The 17,502-nt window shown below is 50.3% G+C and overlaps 1 protein-coding gene and 1 long non-coding RNA gene across 3 annotated transcripts in view; both read right to left on the bottom strand.

Moving 5' to 3' along the window:
* Nucleotides 1-15,801, bottom strand: part of PTH1R (parathyroid hormone 1 receptor) — a 131,045-nt gene extending 115,244 nt beyond the window's left edge. For both annotated transcript variants that reach the window (XM_072854889.1, XM_072854890.1), the window contains exon 1: nt 15,643-15,801. In XM_072854889.1, the coding sequence (XP_072710990.1) occupies nt 15,643-15,717 (75 nt within the window). In that variant the 5' untranslated portion in view covers nt 15,718-15,801. The remainder of the gene's footprint in view (nt 1-15,642) is intronic.
* A 39-nt stretch (nt 15,802-15,840) lies between these two features.
* Nucleotides 15,841-17,075, bottom strand: LOC140648608 (uncharacterized). The gene is made up of 3 exons (XR_012041295.1): nt 16,751-17,075; nt 16,443-16,599; nt 15,841-16,055 (listed from the first exon to the last, which is right to left on the bottom strand). It is a non-coding gene; the product is annotated as an uncharacterized lncRNA (long non-coding RNA).
* Between the last annotated feature and the right edge of the window lie 427 nt (nt 17,076-17,502).

Here is a 17,502-nt window from a genome sequence, read left to right as displayed (position 1 = left end):
CTACATGGCAGAGGGGAAAGGACTTACAAGGTCAATTCTTGGCATCAACTGGCAAAATAAATTCAGAGCAGACAGTGTTCATGGAAACCGGGAAGCCTTTGAGAACATCCTGCTGATGCTGCTAACCACGATTCCACAAATGCAACATTATTGTCTTAAAAACAGGGAGGATGGCCTAAAGCCCACTGTGGTTAAAAGATGCAATAATAAAACTACAAAAACAGAAACAGGTAAAGAACAGAAAAAAAGAGGAGAAAGATGCAATGCTAAGCCAACAGGCCTGGGCTTTGCCGTGTAGGGTGGCCTAGCACCTCCTGTTTGGAGGTGGCTGATGGCTGCCTAGCTCACAGGCAGAAGCAGCTTGTGTCAGTCTGCACTGATGGGACCTGGTAGACAGACACAGAGTCTCCTGAGGACTGCTCTGCCTCGGTCCAACCCAGTGATTCAGCTTGCCTCACTGCAGATGTCCATGGCATCATGAGCTCACCACCCAGGCTCTCCTGAGAGTAGGGCAGAAATCAGCAACGTCATGGTGTCTTGTCTGCTCCCCTTTAGGTGCCTGCTGTAGCATCTTTCTCCTTGCTGGATCTCTGCTGCCTATGGAGGAAAACGGGGTTACCTCCCTCCCTTGGAGATGAAGAGGCTGTGGCATCCAAAAGCAGGTGAGATCCATCTCATCTGACTTCCAAGCAAGTCTGACAGTGTCATGGTCAACCCCATGCTTGCTATGGGGACTCCTACCTCCCTCCAGGCAGCAGAGATAGATAGAAGGGAAAACACAACTTCACATAGCCAAGGTGTCCCCACAAATCCCTCACAGCATGCTCAGGTCTTGATCGCAAACACAGACCCCTTTCTCTCCTTACGCTCTCCACTCCCCCAGCCTTGTGCATTTGCAGCGTGGTGTTACGGTCCCTTTCCCACCCTGGGATGCCCTGTGGTGGGCATGGCTGGGCCAGCTCTCCTGCCTGTGTTGCCAGGGACTGGGAGGATAGAGGTGTGGATGGGAGCTCTGAGGCTGGGGACCACAGCGTGCTTCTCCGAGGGCAGACCCCAGATGTGGCTGCACCTTGGCTGGTACCCCTCTGTCTTCATATGACTTGCCATAGCATATTTCCTGATCTTCTCCCATCCTGTGAGCTATCTATGGCATCCTGTGACGTGCAGGGAGAAATCAGCATGGAAAGCTCTGCAAACTTTCCAGGTGGACCCAAACCTGAACTCCTGACAGCTTTCCTTAGACTTTATAACACCTAATATCATCTAAAAGCCAGACGCAGCTGAGAGCCTGTTTCATGCTGCCTTGGAAAGCAAAGCAGCCTCAATCACAGGGACAATGAAGGGGCTCTGTCTCCTCTGGTCCCCCCTTCCCAGGAACAGAAATCCCATTTATTTCTCTCCCAAGCTCCTGGCCCAGCCTTTAGGGCCCTGCCTTCCCACCCTCCTCTGCCACTTCTCCTGCCTGGTTGGTGTAATTAATTTTCATGCTCTCATACCCTCACTTTCTTGCCAGCACTTGTAGGAAGGGATGTGCAGCAAACTCCCTGCACAGAGGATGCAAGAGGCAAGGCAAAGGCTCAGCAGGCAGGTTATAAAGCAGGCAGCCCTCTCTTCTCGTACTCCTGTACGCAGAGCAGCCAGGAAACCCACGGAGAGGGTTTCTTTCTTTCTTTCTTTCTATTTTTTTCCCTCTTCCCTTCCCCTTTCCTTTCCTGCCCCCATCAGCAGCCGCCTCCCCAGCCCGTCCCCCGTCCCTCCCGGCACCATGCCTCCTGGAACGTCGCAGCTCCGCTCTTTCATGAGCAGTGTGTGGTATTATGACTCCGGCGATGCTGAGCCCTGCCAGCACGCCTCAAACCACAGGTATCTGACCCCGTCCCAAGCCCCATAACACTGATTAATGTCCTGATTCACAACCCGATAGGGTCGGCACTATCAGTGGCCAAGACGGGACGCCACCCCACTCCCCGCTCTCTCCTCTCCTCCCTGCAGACCCCCTCTCCCTTTGCTCAGGGAGTGTGTGGGGGGGAATCCATTCCAAAAAAACCACTCGGCAGCAACCGCGGGCAGCGAGCGCGGGAGCTGCCAGCGGCAGCCGGGAGCTGTGCATGGTCGGGGTGCCGTTACAACAAGGCCAGCTCTGTGATTACGGCACATTAAGCTCTCAGTGCGGTGCAGGCAGCTCTGGGGCATGACGTTCTTCCCTGCTCCAGCCAGTCAGCTCCGGCATCCCTACCCCGTCTCCCCCTTTTTCTGGGCATGGAGGGGAGACACTGGAGGGCTTGACACGCCGCTCACCTGGAGCTGAGGGCAGCCATGGCCTCAGGGCCATGGGGGAAGGCATGGCAGGGAGAAAAGCTGCGGTGGCTGTGCATGCTCCGACAGGAGATGGAGGGGAGGGAGGAGGAATGGTCCCCGGAGCGAAAAATACAGGCTGCCACCCATTGCAAGAGGCCAAATCAACCCTGGAGCACGTTGCAATGGGGCATCCGTGCATCTTGCTGTTGGGATAAAGGCATCCCCACGCTCCAGGGGTACTGGGTGGTGGCTGGTGGTGGGAGTCCCAACAGAGCCCTGTTTTGGGGCTGTTGATGCCTCGGATGTGACGGTAGCAGGGATCAAGCCAGCCACCCATGGAGTGGGACCTGCTGCAGTGTGGGATCTCTCCCATGGGACCACAAGCATCAGCTAATCCTGTGTGAGAGAATAAATCAGCTGGGTCCTGTTCTCTGTCCCTTTTGACCATGCCCACGTCCGTATGTCTACAATACCTTTTTCCCAAAGCAGTGTGGCTTCATCGAAACCGCCTCCTACAACCCACAGAACACCTGAAATGTGTCTAAGCATTATTTGGGGTGGTGCAAGCTGGTAAGAGCTAAAGACAAGCCAGGGAGTGTGCTGGCAGTAAAACAGCGTGGAGGATTGCAGAACAGCACTTCAGCCCTGACCTGCCTGTTTTTACTTTTTAGTGAAGCTAAAGCCGTGTCAGCTGGGAGTTTCTTCAGGCAGTGCCAAAGTCTTGTCTGTCCTCTCTTGTCCATCCTTCTCCCTGGGCTGGGAGAACAGCCCTGGTCCTCAATACCTCCTCTCCCTTGGCCAGCTCAGAAAGAGCCTCTTGCCCCATCAAAGCACTGCCAGCCCTTGGGATGGGACTTGTCCCCTCCCTGTGCGCTTGCACATACCCCTGCCCTGTTCCAGAGTTCGAATACCAACCCAAGGCTTTAAACTAAGGCGTTGGACTCTCCCCAAAATGGTCTTATCTCCTACCATCTCATGACCTCTCTTCACTGCAAATATCCTCTTTGTATCCCAGCAAGCCAGAGATGTCAGCTTTGCCTTCTTGGGCACCATCTGTTTCCAGCCAGGAACGGATGATTTGTAGGAGATGTGGGACCGGTTCCAGCATCTGTCACACTCCTTTTCCCTGTCCTTACAGCAAGAAGACTGGAAGAGGAAACACAAAATGCTGGGATTTTATGGGTCAAACAGCCTTCTCTTCCCAATTCATTCTGCTTTGCATTCTTCTGCAGGCTTTCCAGGAAATGTGGGCAACCCAACCTGATGCTTTTGGAGGCATGAACTGCAGATCTTTGCTTGGTCCACTTTCTACAGTGTGTTAACTCTGAACCCTAAGGAAGTACTTCCCAATAGAGTATACTTCCCTTCCATTTCATTTTAGATGCCTGTTTTGAAAGCTGGGCTCTTAGGGCCAGCAGTAGGTTAAGAAACAATGGCGCTACCAAGAGGCAAAGGGGAAAGTGATGAATAAGGAAATTCAAAAAAAGAAGCAAAGGCTACTGCCACAGCAGTGAGACAAGGCATAACTGGCTCTTCTGGAGGACTAACAGTGCTGATAATGAAGGCTGGCACCGTCAGCAGAGTAGACACCAGGCTGGAAAAGGAGTTGCACGCCCAGGTCTATGAGGTCTCTGTGCGCACCCTATGGCTTCTCACGCATGCATGGCCCCCAGCAACAGTGCTGATGGCTAGTATGCAGCAGATTTGACCGCACTGCCATTACAGGAGGGATGGGTGATTCACCTCCATGTCAGCAGAAACAGGAAAAGTAGCAAATGGAAGGATGCAGGCGTCTACCTAGGCAGGCTGCAAGGGCTGGGCTGTCTGCTCCTACTCCACCTCAGGCTTCTCCTCCACCCAGCTCTGTTCATGGGATGGCAGTCAGTTCACCCTTTGGCTTGGCCATTGTTCTGCTTATCTGGGTAACTCAGAGCCCTTATCACCCCAGGAAGCGCTGAATCAGGTCAGCCGAGCATGTGCCCGCATTGACCTCTATGGAGATCCTCTTTGTGTTCAGACTTGTTGGCACAGAACCAGGGCCGGATCCTTACCTGAGTGCAAAACAAGGGCTGACTCTGTTGCATTTTCACCAGATGAAGCACGCTTCCCTCCCCCTGCTCCTCCATAAACCTGAGTCGTCTTTTGCTGATGACAGAGTAAATTAGGAGTACACAGTATCTGTGACTTTGAATGGCATGATTTCCCACTTCCAGTCCTACAAAATATGTGCAAGATGCACTTAAAGTTCAATTTGTTCATCACACCAACGTTGTTGATGACACCAAGGGATGCAAGGGCAAAATCAGTATAAAAATTTGGGTAGCAGAGAAGAAAAACCAATCATCTATTGCACGGTCTGCTTTAAACACTGATGCTAAATTTGCTCAAATCTCACTGATTCAGACATCATGATTTGGCATCCTTTAAGAATGGGCCCAAATCCACAGCTGAATCCAGCCCTGTCCTGTGGTTTGAAAAATCCAGCCTGCCAGCACGCTTATCATCCTTCCCCACCACCACCATAGCCAGAAACAAGAGCAACACTCCTCCCTTTCAGATCCACCCCCCAAATTGCTCTTGTTTAAATGCTTTCAAGAAGGCATTCATTGCACAAGGCAGCCAGCCACAAAAGAAGCTACTGAAGCATGGCCGAACATGGTTTGGAGAAGCATCTGGAAACTGCGGGCTTGTCATCTGACCCAGATCTCTCAATTTGCAGAATCTTCTCCCTTCCCGTCCAGATGCAACCCAGGGCTAGGAGACCAGGACCAGCATGTGCCAGTTGGGCTTCTCCAATTTACCTTCCGGCTCTCTCCTTATTTCCCTGCAGTGACACTGATTGACATCAGATGAGACTCTTGGCCCTTCTGCACTCCACAGGAACACCACTGATTTACGCCAGCAGAAGGCTCTGGCCCCTTGAGCTTTGTGGTTTCTATGATGAGGTTAAGGCAAATCACAGAGAAAATCTGATCCCAGGAATGAAACAAAAAAAAACAACAAACATGCTTCATTGTGGTGGTGAAAGGCTGACGGAGAAACACCAGTCATGGTGGGATATGAATTGGAAATGAAGCTCGTACTCTGCAGTGGAATCATATCGTGGGATGCTCTGAGACCGTTTAACAATACTACCGCATGAGTCAGAGCCGTACAGTTATATCCGCACGCTCACTTGTATATACACGCATACATAACAATTTTGTACCGAATCCTGTGTCTTTGTCAGCTGAGGAAATAAGAGCTCGAGGCCCACCCAGGTTCTGTGGGGTGCAGTCGCAGATGATCTGTGGCAGGATGCTCTGCAGCTGAGCGGGTGCCTTGAGTGTAAGGGGCAGCTCTGAGACGCAGGAGCACCCATGGCTGACATCTAAAGCCAAGCAAGGGAAATCAGCCCTACCCTGCTTTGTCCCCATCCAGTGGCTAGCCTGGGTAAACAGTCCTGGTAATTTAGCACAAGGGAAAACAAGCCATGTCTGCATTAGATACAGCGCATCAGACCCTCTGACCACCTACTCATGTGTGTTTTAGTAACCATGGCTATTTAGACTGGGAAAACGTTTCCACCTCGGTGCCTATAGAGCCATCTCTCTCTCTTTTATCCTTTTCTGGGAAGAACAATAAAAATTAACCATGTTTCCAAATGCACAAAGTCCACCTTCACTCCACACAAGTCCTCCGTGCCTTTGCTGCACATACAGAGCAAGAAATACCTGAAAGCACATAGAAAGTCAACGGCAGAGCTAAACCTCAACTTCTGGTCTCCTCTCCTTCCTGAAGAGGCCATTTTAGAGCAAGCAATTCGTGGACTGTAACCTCAAGGGCACTGGAAGGAAACACAAGCTCAGAGAAAATTTCAGGGTTATCAACTCTGAGAGGTTAAAAGGCTTCGTAAACTGATGGCTCGTGATAAGCCAGCAATTCTAGCTTTTGAAGCTCTATGTGTTGGTTGCCTCTTAGCAGTCCCACGTCTTATCAGCTCCCTCTCACTTTTATTTTAATTTTTTTTTTGTGTGTTTTTACTGAGCTGAGTGAAAGTGCTAACCACGAAATAGATACACTACCTAATGTTGCTTTACTGCTCTTACTCTTTGAGTGCGGCCAGGTCATTTCCTTGCAACCACTCACCATAGCTGGTGTCTCAAAGCTACTTTAACTCTGATTGCTCTCTGAAAGGAGAATTGGTTTGGGATGTAGGAGTCGAGAAGAAAGTAAAGGTAACATTGAGGTGAGGCAGGGATTTAGGCAATAAAAGTGGGATAGATGGGAATAGAATGTGAAGTTCATAGAAATCAGTCCAGTGGTTTCACTGAATTTTGGAATTTGATTTGTATCTTTGCAAAACAAAAGGGGCTACTGGCTATTTGCTCCTGCAGGAGATCAGGCATTGCCTAACGTGTTTTAATTCACAAAATCAATGAATTAATTACTCTGTGAGTCAGCCTATGGTTTCCTACAGCTGAGCCATCTCAGGAGCCCTTGGCCTCACTGTGTCACTAAATAAAGTGGGTTAGAGACCATTCTCAGGTCTTGCAGGCAAGGGAAGTTGTAGTAACGTGGTCTGGGTGTATGAATCAATCAGCCTTGTCTTTTGGTGGGCTTCATTGTGCCTACAGGGAGTGGTCTGAATGCAGCCCCATGTGCCTGCCAGGTTGGTCAAAAATGCTGATTTCTTTCTCCCTAGCCTTGTGAAAGAAAGGCTAAAGACAGTGACAGAAATGACAGAGCAGGCTGTCATCACGATGGGGAGACAGAGCAGGGAAATAGCACGGTGCAGGGAAGTGTGAACAAAATCAGGTTCCAACGATGCCCCCAGGTCCAGCAGTCCCAGCCTTCCTGGGCAGAGCAGGGCCAGGGTGTCTCCAGCTTCTGAAACCCTCCTTTTCCTCCTGAGCTAAGAAATGTCCCACTGTGTGTCTGCTACCAGCATCATTTCTGTGCTTAGTGTACAGGATGGGCTCAGGGCTCTCCTGGGATGTTGCACTCCCTCAAGTACCCAAGGAGTATAAACCAGGCGAACAAATCAAGGCAATGAGATGATGATTAAACAACTTGCTAGTGGTCCTAAACAGTGGCAGAGCCTCCCAAAGTGCCACTGCGTCTCAGTTAATTGATCGTTTGTCCTCTGCTACGTGTCCAAGAGATGGTAGTTCCCTACCATTTGCTGCTCCTTACGAAGTGCCTCATCCCTTAACCCGCGGCAAGCATGAGCTAGGTTTTGCATACCACTTACTTCTCTGTTAAAACATACAAGAAAAAAAAAAACCCTTTAGGTCCCAAGCCAAAGTTCAGTGAAAGGAAGAGAGGGTTTTCTAAGGTCGCCCACTGACTCTCAAACCTGCCTTTACAGATGCAATAGAGGCTGGTTCTTGCTCTCAGTGTGGCAAGACCAAGCAGATAAATACACTGAAATGCTTGGAGAGAGGGGAAGGGAGACTGAAGTAAAGATAACATCAAGAAACCCTGATTAGCAACAGGGCAGCCATGTGAAAAACGAGATAACCAGTCTGCCTTGGGTGCTGAGACAGCAACTCCTGTCTCTAGCCCTTGCCCCAGACACTGATCTAGGAGGAGGTCTTTTTCCAGAGGCCAAATCTCTTTTGATGAGCTGCCTTTATCTGACAGATGGCTGATCCTCAAGGTCGTTAGGGTGGAAAGACTCAAAGACACCAAACACCTTTGAGCTTCGAAGGCTCATTTCTTCTGCACTTTGACAGGGTCAGAGAGGCGGGCTAGGGAGGATGGCTATGCTGCCTAGTCCTGCCTGGCTCAACACCTTCCTCGACTTGGACACAGGGGGAATGGTTTGGCCTGATGATATCACTGTCCCTGCAAGCAACAGAGCAGAAAGCAGGTAAGTAGGTACCAACTGTGTTGTATCTCAGCTTGTCTGGGCCACTTCTGAGTCTTGGAAGTCCCTGTTTATGTCTGTATTGCTAAATACAAGGGCTGGGTTCTGTCCTCTGGCCCTGACACCACACGGCACAACACACCTCATGTCTACAAGCCTAAACTCATTTTTTCCCTAAAAAAAGTGTGGTCGCATCCTATACCCCTGACCTGTGTTATCCTGAACCATCACTTGGCACGATCTACAGGACTCATCTGCTCAGACGAAAACTCTGCCAAGAAATGTGCTAATGACCATATGGTGTGGCTGATGGAGGGGAGGTTCAGAGGTAGCATGGAGCCTACAATGATCTCCGCTGCCGGCCCCATGGCTCCCATTGCTCTACGCGTGTTTATTGCCAAGGAGCAGGAGGTGCAACAGGGCGCACAGCAGGCCTGGGATGGGGTGTGCATCTGTCAAAAGGAGGATTTTGGGGGGCTTTATGCCAGAGGAACATGACTGTACAACCATGGTGTCAGAGCAAACCTGCACACATTGCTGGCCCCTCATCCCTTCTTGTCCCCACTTCTGTGACCCAGTCTCTCCCTCACATGTCTCAGGGACTCATCCGAGCCTTTGCTGTGCAGATGCCGTTCACTGACCCAGCAACAAACCTTCTCCTACATTTCTTTTCTTTTTCCCATTTTGTGTTAGTTTGATGCCAGCTCAGTGAGCTGAATCAGCTCACGGAGGGGTGCACACAGTCAGAAGGGATGGAGGGAGACAGGAGCACAATCCCTGTGCTGCTGAAATGCCTTGAACCAGGGATGCTGGGGGGGTGAGAAGGAACAGGGGCAGAGAAGTCCACTTTCTGCTTTGCTGGGTAAAGGGAAAAACATGTGGTCAGAAAGACAGGCCAGCCTTGCAGAAGATTTCAGCAACCGAACCATCGCCTGAATGCTGTCAGAGGAATTTGTGTTACAAAGTATGATCACAAAGAATTTGTCATCAAAGTATGACCTGATAAGAGGGAGCCACCAGTCCAAAATTTTCCGTTCTTGAAAATCAGGTTTCTGGAAGTCAATCCAAGCTAAGCCTCTGAAGGGAAAGGAAAACCCTAAAACACAGAGCCCCTCTAATCACTGGCAAGGGTCAGCCTGGCCTCAGTGGAAATAAAGGGGTTAAAGCCAAGCCAGGTATGCTGAGCACGAGTTTGGGTGTTTTCTTCCCATGACACAAGACAGCAAAGCTCAGTCTGACCCAGCAGGTATTCTGCTGGCTGAGTTTCAGCCCCAAGTGTAATTTTTTTATTGCTGCGTCGTGAAAGGCGCAACACAAAGATCATCTTTAGTACACCAGCTCTTGCAAGGCCAGCTGAAGTTTGAGGTGTTATGGGTCGAGAGAGCCAAATGATATTATAACAGCCAAGTGGATGCAGAGGGAGAAAGCAAATGCTCCACATTGGGGCAAAATATCTTTGATATGGTCTAACCTTTTAACACAGGCTGATCCTGTTGAGTTCTTCCTTTCGGTCAGGGCTTGCCCTAAGGAACGCATTTTCTTTGGGTTTTTTTTTTTGTTGTAATGGTTACTAATTGAGAGACACTAAAATTTCACTTACAGCAGGAGCTGAGCAGACAGAGAAACCCTTCTACGCTTGCCCTTTTGCAGACAAACGGCCCATCTGAAAGGGTGAGGGATCCCTGCTGGCTTCTCCCTTTGATCTGGCCAGTGTCAGAGGGCGAGGAGGTTTGAAGGGATCAGAGCTCAAAAGGCTGAGATGAGCCCAGCAAGAGCCGTGGGGATCGGAGAGCTGCACAGCCCAGTGAGTGCCTAAATACACGCCGGACTTCATCGCCCTCTTCCAGCGGTGTGGGATGAGGATTGAGCTGCTCGGAAGCAATGAGGACAAGTTCCCGGGAAGGGTTTAAGTCAGAGGCAGCCATAGTCTGCCTCTGCTATTCCCTCCTCCTCGTTTTTAGGCACAAAGAAAATGCAACGACTGGAGGGTTTAGCTGGAACCTTAGCTCTGCTACCGACTCCAGGGTGCAGGATTTTCCCAGCCCTCTATCTCAGTGCCAGGAGAGGGGCTTTACCCCCTCGCCCCCCACTGCTTGGTTGGAAGCTGTATGGTAATAGCTGCGATTTCGGGGTTTCAGTGTGATGAGTGTGGTGTCTGTCCCCCAAATAACTCTCCAAACCAGGGACTGATTTCCACTGAATTTGAGCATGGCGCTGAGCGGTGCGTTTCCCAAGCAGAGGGAAATCCTCCAGCCAGCATCTTTACACCCTAGGAGAGTCCCTTATCGGTGCATCCAGCCCAGGAAAAGAGAGGATACGAGACACACAGCTGTGGGATGACGCTCGGACTCTCAGCGTCGTTTTTCAAAGGGACATGGGAGCGCAGGGCGGTGGTGGCAGGGGCAGCAGCTGTCTCTGCTTGAGCTGTCTGGGCTGAGGCTACCCCTCTCAAGGACTGCAGACACACCGCCCTAGTCGGAATAATCCCACCGATCTCAAAGCACTGCTCCAGGGCTATTTCTAGGAGGCCAGAAACCAAACAACAACTGCCTGGACCTGAAAGACGCACCTCGGATTTCATTTCCTCCAGCCTTGCCCCCCCCTGTGCGCACAGTTGCCCTGTTGCTGTTCCCCTTCCCGATGCAAGGAGCTCACACTAAACTCAGCCTGCTCAGGTCAGACTTGCCACCACCGGGCAGCTGAACTTTGTTTGGCTTGCATGGGATGAAATCACAGCCCATGCATTACCCTGACGCGGAGGCTTGTTTGCTTTATATTTTGTGGTTGAGTATTTTATAGTCCAAGGGGTATCAGCTAATCCCGAAGTACAATAACAAAAATCGTATCTTTCCTAAATACACGGGGCAGGGATGGGCACGCTCCCAAGCGTGTGCGGAGAAAAGAACATTTCAGACATTGTTTCCCTGCACTGGGAGCCTGTCTTTATTTAATGAAGTTAGACAGCTAGTTGGGATTTGCAGGATCTCTACACAGGATTATTTTATTATTATTATTCTTTTTATTATGGGCCGTATTCTGAGGCAGAATATGATTATCTTTTCCTTCCAGCTATAAATTATTCAACTTCAAATGCTTCCTCTTTCCAGATCCATGAAGATGTGGGTCTGATCAGAGGAACAACAAGAGACAAGTCAAGGAGCAAAACACAGACCAGCACCTCCTTAATCCAGCTGCTTTGCTGCCTGAGCATCGGGATCTCGGCTGGTTGGTGACCCGAGAATCGCTTTGGTGTGAACAAGAGAGTTTTTCCGATTTATACCGGACCTTCCTAGCGGAGATTAACACCAATGCTGGTGCGGATGCAGCTCCCTTGGGAATAGGGGCTGGGACCCTTCTGCAGGTGACCTGGCCAAGCTTGTCCCTGTTTTGGGTTATGCCTGCAAGAAAGGGCTCCAAAGAAAGGGCTCCAAATCCCCTCCTGCCACCCCTTGAATTTCTGGGGGATTGCTACAGCTTCTCTGCAAAATCAGAAGGTAACTTCAGCATTGCCCAAGCAGCCTGAGTGGGGCCAGGGCTGGGGAACCACAGGCTGCAGCAAACAGAAAAGGGGTTGAGATGGTTCTGCTGCCAAAATGCATCCCCCTAACGTGCAGCACTTTCTGCAAGGCACCGAGCACTGCTAAAAGACAAGACCCCCCCCAGTAAAGAAGAGGTCCCTTTTGCTGCCCATTTCATACCCCCCGTGGACCTGCTTCCCTGGGTCATGTTGAGCTCAGCCGACTGCAGCCGGCTCAGGCTGATACCCGTTTCCCAAAACGGAGCTATTCTGATCCAAAGCCCTGCCGAAGACTGGTGGCTTATGATGATGATGATGATGATGCAGAATATCTCCTCCAGTGACAACTGGCTTGGGAGCTGCCAGGCTGAGACTGGCAAGAGAAGAAAACTCAGTGAAAACCAAAGGTGTCAGCGGAGCAAACCATGGGGCTTTCTGCTGGGAGGTGGGACATGGGGAGGTTTTTCTGCAAGGAGCTCTGGCAACGCCTTTCAGATAAAATCATAGTGCCTGCATCTTACCTTCTCTTATGCTCTGCTCATGTTGCACCCTACTTTTAAAGCTCCTTTTGCACACATTTTCTTTTCAAGACCACGTTTGCAGGGCTATCTGGCTCAGGCCAGTTTTGCTTCCCTGGCCCTTGGACTAAATAGCAGAATGAACCCAAATTTACCCCCTCACCCTGCCAGATTTCAGGCACAAAGCGCTCAATCGACAAGCGAAATTCCCTTTGCCTTTTAAGCAGGTGTTAATCAGGAATATTCTCAGGGAAATGCTGGGGGAGAACTTCTCTGGATTGCCCGAGGAGTTGGAGGACAGCAGAGCTTCACCCGGTACTTTACCCCACATCGACGACAGCTGTCTGTCCCTCTCAGCTGCCCCCCTAAAGCGCAGGGCAGGGATACTGGTCTCACCATGGATTTTGTGCGGCTGCAGGCTCACAGGAGGTCCACAATTTCTGCACAGACACTTTTAACTCTGAGAGGACCTGCTCCCACAGCATTTTTCCCTGTGCTGAATTTCCCACCGTGGTTTACAGTTAATGCAGGGACACGCAGCCCGCATGCTGCGGAGCCGTGATTCAGCTGCCGGCATCCTGCCCCATGATGTACCAGTGACACAAGAAACCATTTCCCATCCCTACTTCAGCACTCTTGCTGCGAAACGTGCCTTTATTATCATCTTTGCCTGCTGACAAAAGGAACAACGGGAGCAACAGCTTCAGATTTAGGATGCATCGTGCTCTGCCCGATCTCAGCATCACTAACTCTCAGATGCAAAGCAACAGAGCTGCAAAGAGCCCAGCAATTAGGGCCACGGCTCTCAAGACGTAAGTCTTCCAGCCTCACTCAGATGAATTGTGCCCTGAAGCTCTGAGCGGTCAGCTGCCTCTGGCTGCAGGAATCCTCCTGACTCAAACCCCACAACAGAGCTTTGCTTTGCTATGCTGGGGGAGTGAAAGATTGGGTACCACTTTTAGCTTAGCCCAAAGCTGCCACAGAGCCTGTCTCTAAATTAAGTACTTGCATCCCCGTCCTTCTGCAGCTACCCTCATTGATTTTTGCTTGTTGCTTCTAGGAGAGAGGCACTTGGTGACTTCTATTGATGGCAGCACATAAACCACACTCAGACCCCCTAGCAAACATCAAGTATATATACGTCCCTTCTTATAGCGTAGCTACCAAGACATCACCGTGCTGAAACATGCAGTCAATACCATTCCGTGTTTTCAAAGTTCATTTAAAAAATCAAGTTAGTTTGGGAAAGAAACAACAGCAGCAAAAAAAATCAGGCTCTAGGCACCCTGCAAGTTGTTCCATGCCTCGCAAGTTGTCGTACAGTGGGATGACATGGGGCTGACCTTCTTATTCTGCCTAAGTGGATGCCAGAAGGGACACACAACATCTCTGCAACCCCTGAATTGTCAGGATAACTTTTCAAACCTTCCGGCAACTCCTTCAGCTGTCAATAGTGGGTTTGAAAAGCAAGGGAAGTGTCTGAAACATGCACTTCAGCCTGGGCCTAATTAAATTGAATGGGGTTTCTAGCGGTAGGACCCTAAATCAGTACAGGAGGGGATCAGGCTTTTGGAAATGCAACAGAGCAAATACTCTTGTGCATTCCTCACCTAGCCCTTCCCAGCAAATTTCCCTGCTTTCTTGCCCCTCTGTGATTCTGGCGGAGTTATGCCTGATTTATGCCCAGGTCGAGCTCGCCCTGAGCCGGTGCATGGGGTATGCTCGGCTGCTCCAGCCATGAGCGCCTGTCGCCTACCAGCGCTGCTGAGCAAATCGCTTGTGATCTGAAAGTATCTGTTGTGATGGGGGTATCAAAAATAAAATACCCACTGGGAACATGAGACAGCTGACACTTGGTTCACTGGCTGGTCCTCTGCACCTTCTGGAGGTACCGGGATGTACTGGGAGAGGGGAGTAAACCGGGAATGGGACTGGAGATGCACTCGCCTGTGTTTTCTGGGTCCTGAAGTTTGCTGAGCTCCAATCTGGCTGTCTCACGAACCTGGTTTTCACCGGTACCAACAGAGGCACCAAAGCTAGCAGGAATTTTGGTGCTGACTTCAGCAGCAGCAGGGCTGTGGAGGTGGGGGGTAGCAGGTGCTACAGGACCTACCCTGCCATGGTACGGCCCCAAAGTCAGATGTGGTCACGGAGATGCTAATCTCACTCCAGAACAGGGGAGAAACCTCAACCATCACTAAAACCTCAACAAATCTACAAGCGGTCCTCCCAGTTTCCCCATTTTTCTTTGGGTTTTGAAAGGTTTATTTGCGCTTAGAGATAGAGCAAGACAGGGATGGACTGCAACAATGATTGTTTTCCAAGGGGCTGTTTCTTCTCATTTATTGATGAGATGTTTCCTTCTAGCACGATGCTGGACATGTGGGGGAATACCCCCCTTACCAGCCCTGCACAAGGTCCCAAGCAGTCCCTACAAAACCCAGGGGAGAGGGTGATGGTTCCTGGAGGGTCAGGGAGGACCTGGCTGGAGCCAGGGTCAGGGTGAGCCCGCTCCCTTTCGAACACATCTCCATCCCTCATGGAAAGCAGACACGGCTTTAGGTGGTGGCCGTGCCCCTTCCTACACCAGAAGGCACAGAGAAATAGCCAGCAGTGGTGGTCATCCCAGGGATGGAGAAAGCAAGGAAAGCACATGTCAAAGCAGCATGCCCACCAGTGGGTTAGTATCTGGTGGCCGATTCTGGGTGACATTTCCCTTCGCTGCTGCAGAAGGGCTTTGGAGACCACTTGGGGCTGCAGAGGAGGGGTCTGTAGATCCTAGCCCATTCCCCATCACCACCATCAAGGCAGTTTTGACAGACTTTAGCCCTTTTTGCTACCTCTGTAAAGATATTCTGCCTCCATGTGTGGAGGAACAGGTGAAAACAGTGCCAGGAAGCAAAGGGTTAATACTACTTTCATGCTCCTGAGTGTAAACTGTCTGCAAGCCCTGCACGCTAAGGTCCTCTCCAAATTTAATCCCAAAGAGGAAGGCAGTGTTTCACTGAGATTAATCTGATTTGCAGATTAAGAAGATTAAATTAAAATTAAATTTATCATCTTGGTGAGGGGAGGGTGGGTAAAAAAAGAAAAAGAAAAAGAAAAAGAAAAGGAAAGGTTGCCCTTTACCCATAGGTGTCTTTTAAATTATCCCCCAAACGCTTTCCCCAGACCCCTGTCAAACTGCACACGTTCCTGTCCGGAGGGGTTTAAAAGTGATTCAAACTCTTTGGGAAGCACAGACATTTTAATTTCATCTGGTGCAGCAACTCTTGAGACCAACTGCACACGCTATCTGCCAGCGAAATAAACCACTGGGCTGAAAAAAAAAAAACAAACCAAAACCCCAAAAAACCAACCCCTCTGCCTTCTAAATCCTTGATACAGTAAATTACTCATCAAGGAAACAGCCGCCCAGATCGTTCAGGAATGCGAAGGGAAAAGATTGAGGGACTCACCAGAGCGTAGACTGAACTCAAGACGGAGCAGCAGAGGATCAAACCCAGACTGTGATAAACCAGATATGATCCCATATCCAAGAGGCTTCTTCCAGCATCCAAGCTCGCTCAGGGAAGTAGGAGGACGAGAGATCTTCCAGCGCTCCTCTTGCAGATGATTTCTCCTTCTTCTTCCCTCCCGCCCCCCCCCCCCCCCGCTCCAGAATTTGTGTTTGTTTGATTGTTTGTTTGTTTTTTTTCCACAGTTTTAGCCAGAAAGGCACATGACAAGAAACCCCGGTCCTTTGCTTCGTTTTCTCATGGCTGGAGATCTGGGCAGCTCCCTAAATGCAGCCGAGGAGCCCATGTGAAGCGGAGCAACTTCCCTCCCTTCAGAGCTGCAGCCCCTGGTGCTGTTTGTTTTCCGTGTGCATCTGTCTCGGAGCAGAAAAAATCACATCCATATGTCAAAACTGCTCTTCTGTTTCCTTTTTATGAGGCAGTGGGAAGTTCAAATAATTTCTTTGTCAAACGCAAACACACAGAAAGAGGGAGAGGGAGAGGGAGGGAGGGAGGGAGAAGGCGAGAGAGGGGTGGAAGGGGTGGGAGATTGGAGAGGGTGGGGGAGGCTTTTAACCACTGCTTTATTTTTAGATCCAGTAATTTTATCTTTTAGGTTTCAGAGGGGTTTGGGGGGGAGAAAAAAAAAAAAAAGCGCTTTTTTTTTTCCCCTCTGTCTTCTCTTTTCGGCGTGCAAACAAATCGCAAAGTCGAAAGTTAAAAAAAGCGAAAACTTGGAAATATTTTCACTTAGCAATTACCTTTCCGCAAACAGTGGTACTCTGGGGGATTTTTGCTTGGATATCCCGGCGCGTTTCAGTTCCACAATAGGTTTATTCTGCCAGCCTTCCAGGTTGCAGTGTGTTTTAGTTACAAATAGGGATTTTTGCTTCTCTCTCGCGCTCCGTCTCAAAGGATCTGGAGTTTCAAAAAGCCGATTGAGTACGGCATGAAAGCGTGGGGCTGAAAGATCGGCCCCCCCCACGCCCCGCCACCCCCTTTAAGTAGTTTATTTTAGATTTTTTTCTTTTTTTTTTTTTTCCCCGCGGCAAAACCACTTTTCACTTACTCCGCGAAATGTCCTGAAATCCTCGGGGTTTGGTTTTATTTTTGGTGTGGGGTTGGTTGGTTTTTTTTTTTTTTTAGATTATTTTTTATTTTTTTCCACTCGCGTACCCGCATGGGCACAGACTCCTCCGTTCCGTGCCTAGGAGGAGTCTCTCGAAAACCGGGCAAGGGGAGCTTGCAGCCTCCCGGAGCTCGCCCGGGGCCGGGGGGGTCCGCGCTGCCGCCCGCCCCGCCGGGGCTGAGCGCCCGGGGGGAGCCGCTGCCACCGCCGCCGCCCGGAGCCCATCGCACCGCTGCGGCCCCCCCAGTCCCCCCCTAGACTTCACCAGCTTTTCGGAGCTTCAAGGCAGGGAGGTTACTCCCAGCTCAGCCGGGCGGTTTCATTCATAAAACTACGAGGGGAAAAAAAAAAAAGCCAAAAAAAAAAGAGGGGAAAAAAAAAAGCAGCCCCCCGCCCCCCAAGCCAAGCTGTTGAGGGGTTTATTTAAGAGCCGAAAGCAGGCTCCAGCAAACATCCCCGTATCATTTTTTCGACGTGGGAGGAGAACCGAGGAGGGGAGGGGGCTAGAAATCATGACAAGGATGCAAGACGCGGGCAAACACACGCAGGAGCAGCCACAGGGCTCTTCGCTTTAGGGCTGACTCATTGGGGGAACTTTAGAAATCAAGCCGTGGTGGGGTGGTTTTTTTTCCCTTTTTTTTTTTTTTTTTCCTCCTTTCCTTGCAGAAGCAGCGGATATTTAGAAGGAGCTG

The sequence above is a fragment of the Ciconia boyciana genome, chromosome 2, assembly GCF_034638445.1.
Source record: "Ciconia boyciana chromosome 2, ASM3463844v1, whole genome shotgun sequence".
In the NCBI taxonomy this organism is placed as follows: Eukaryota; Metazoa; Chordata; class Aves; order Ciconiiformes; family Ciconiidae; genus Ciconia; species Ciconia boyciana.
This window is presented reverse-complemented; position numbering and strand designations above follow the sequence as displayed.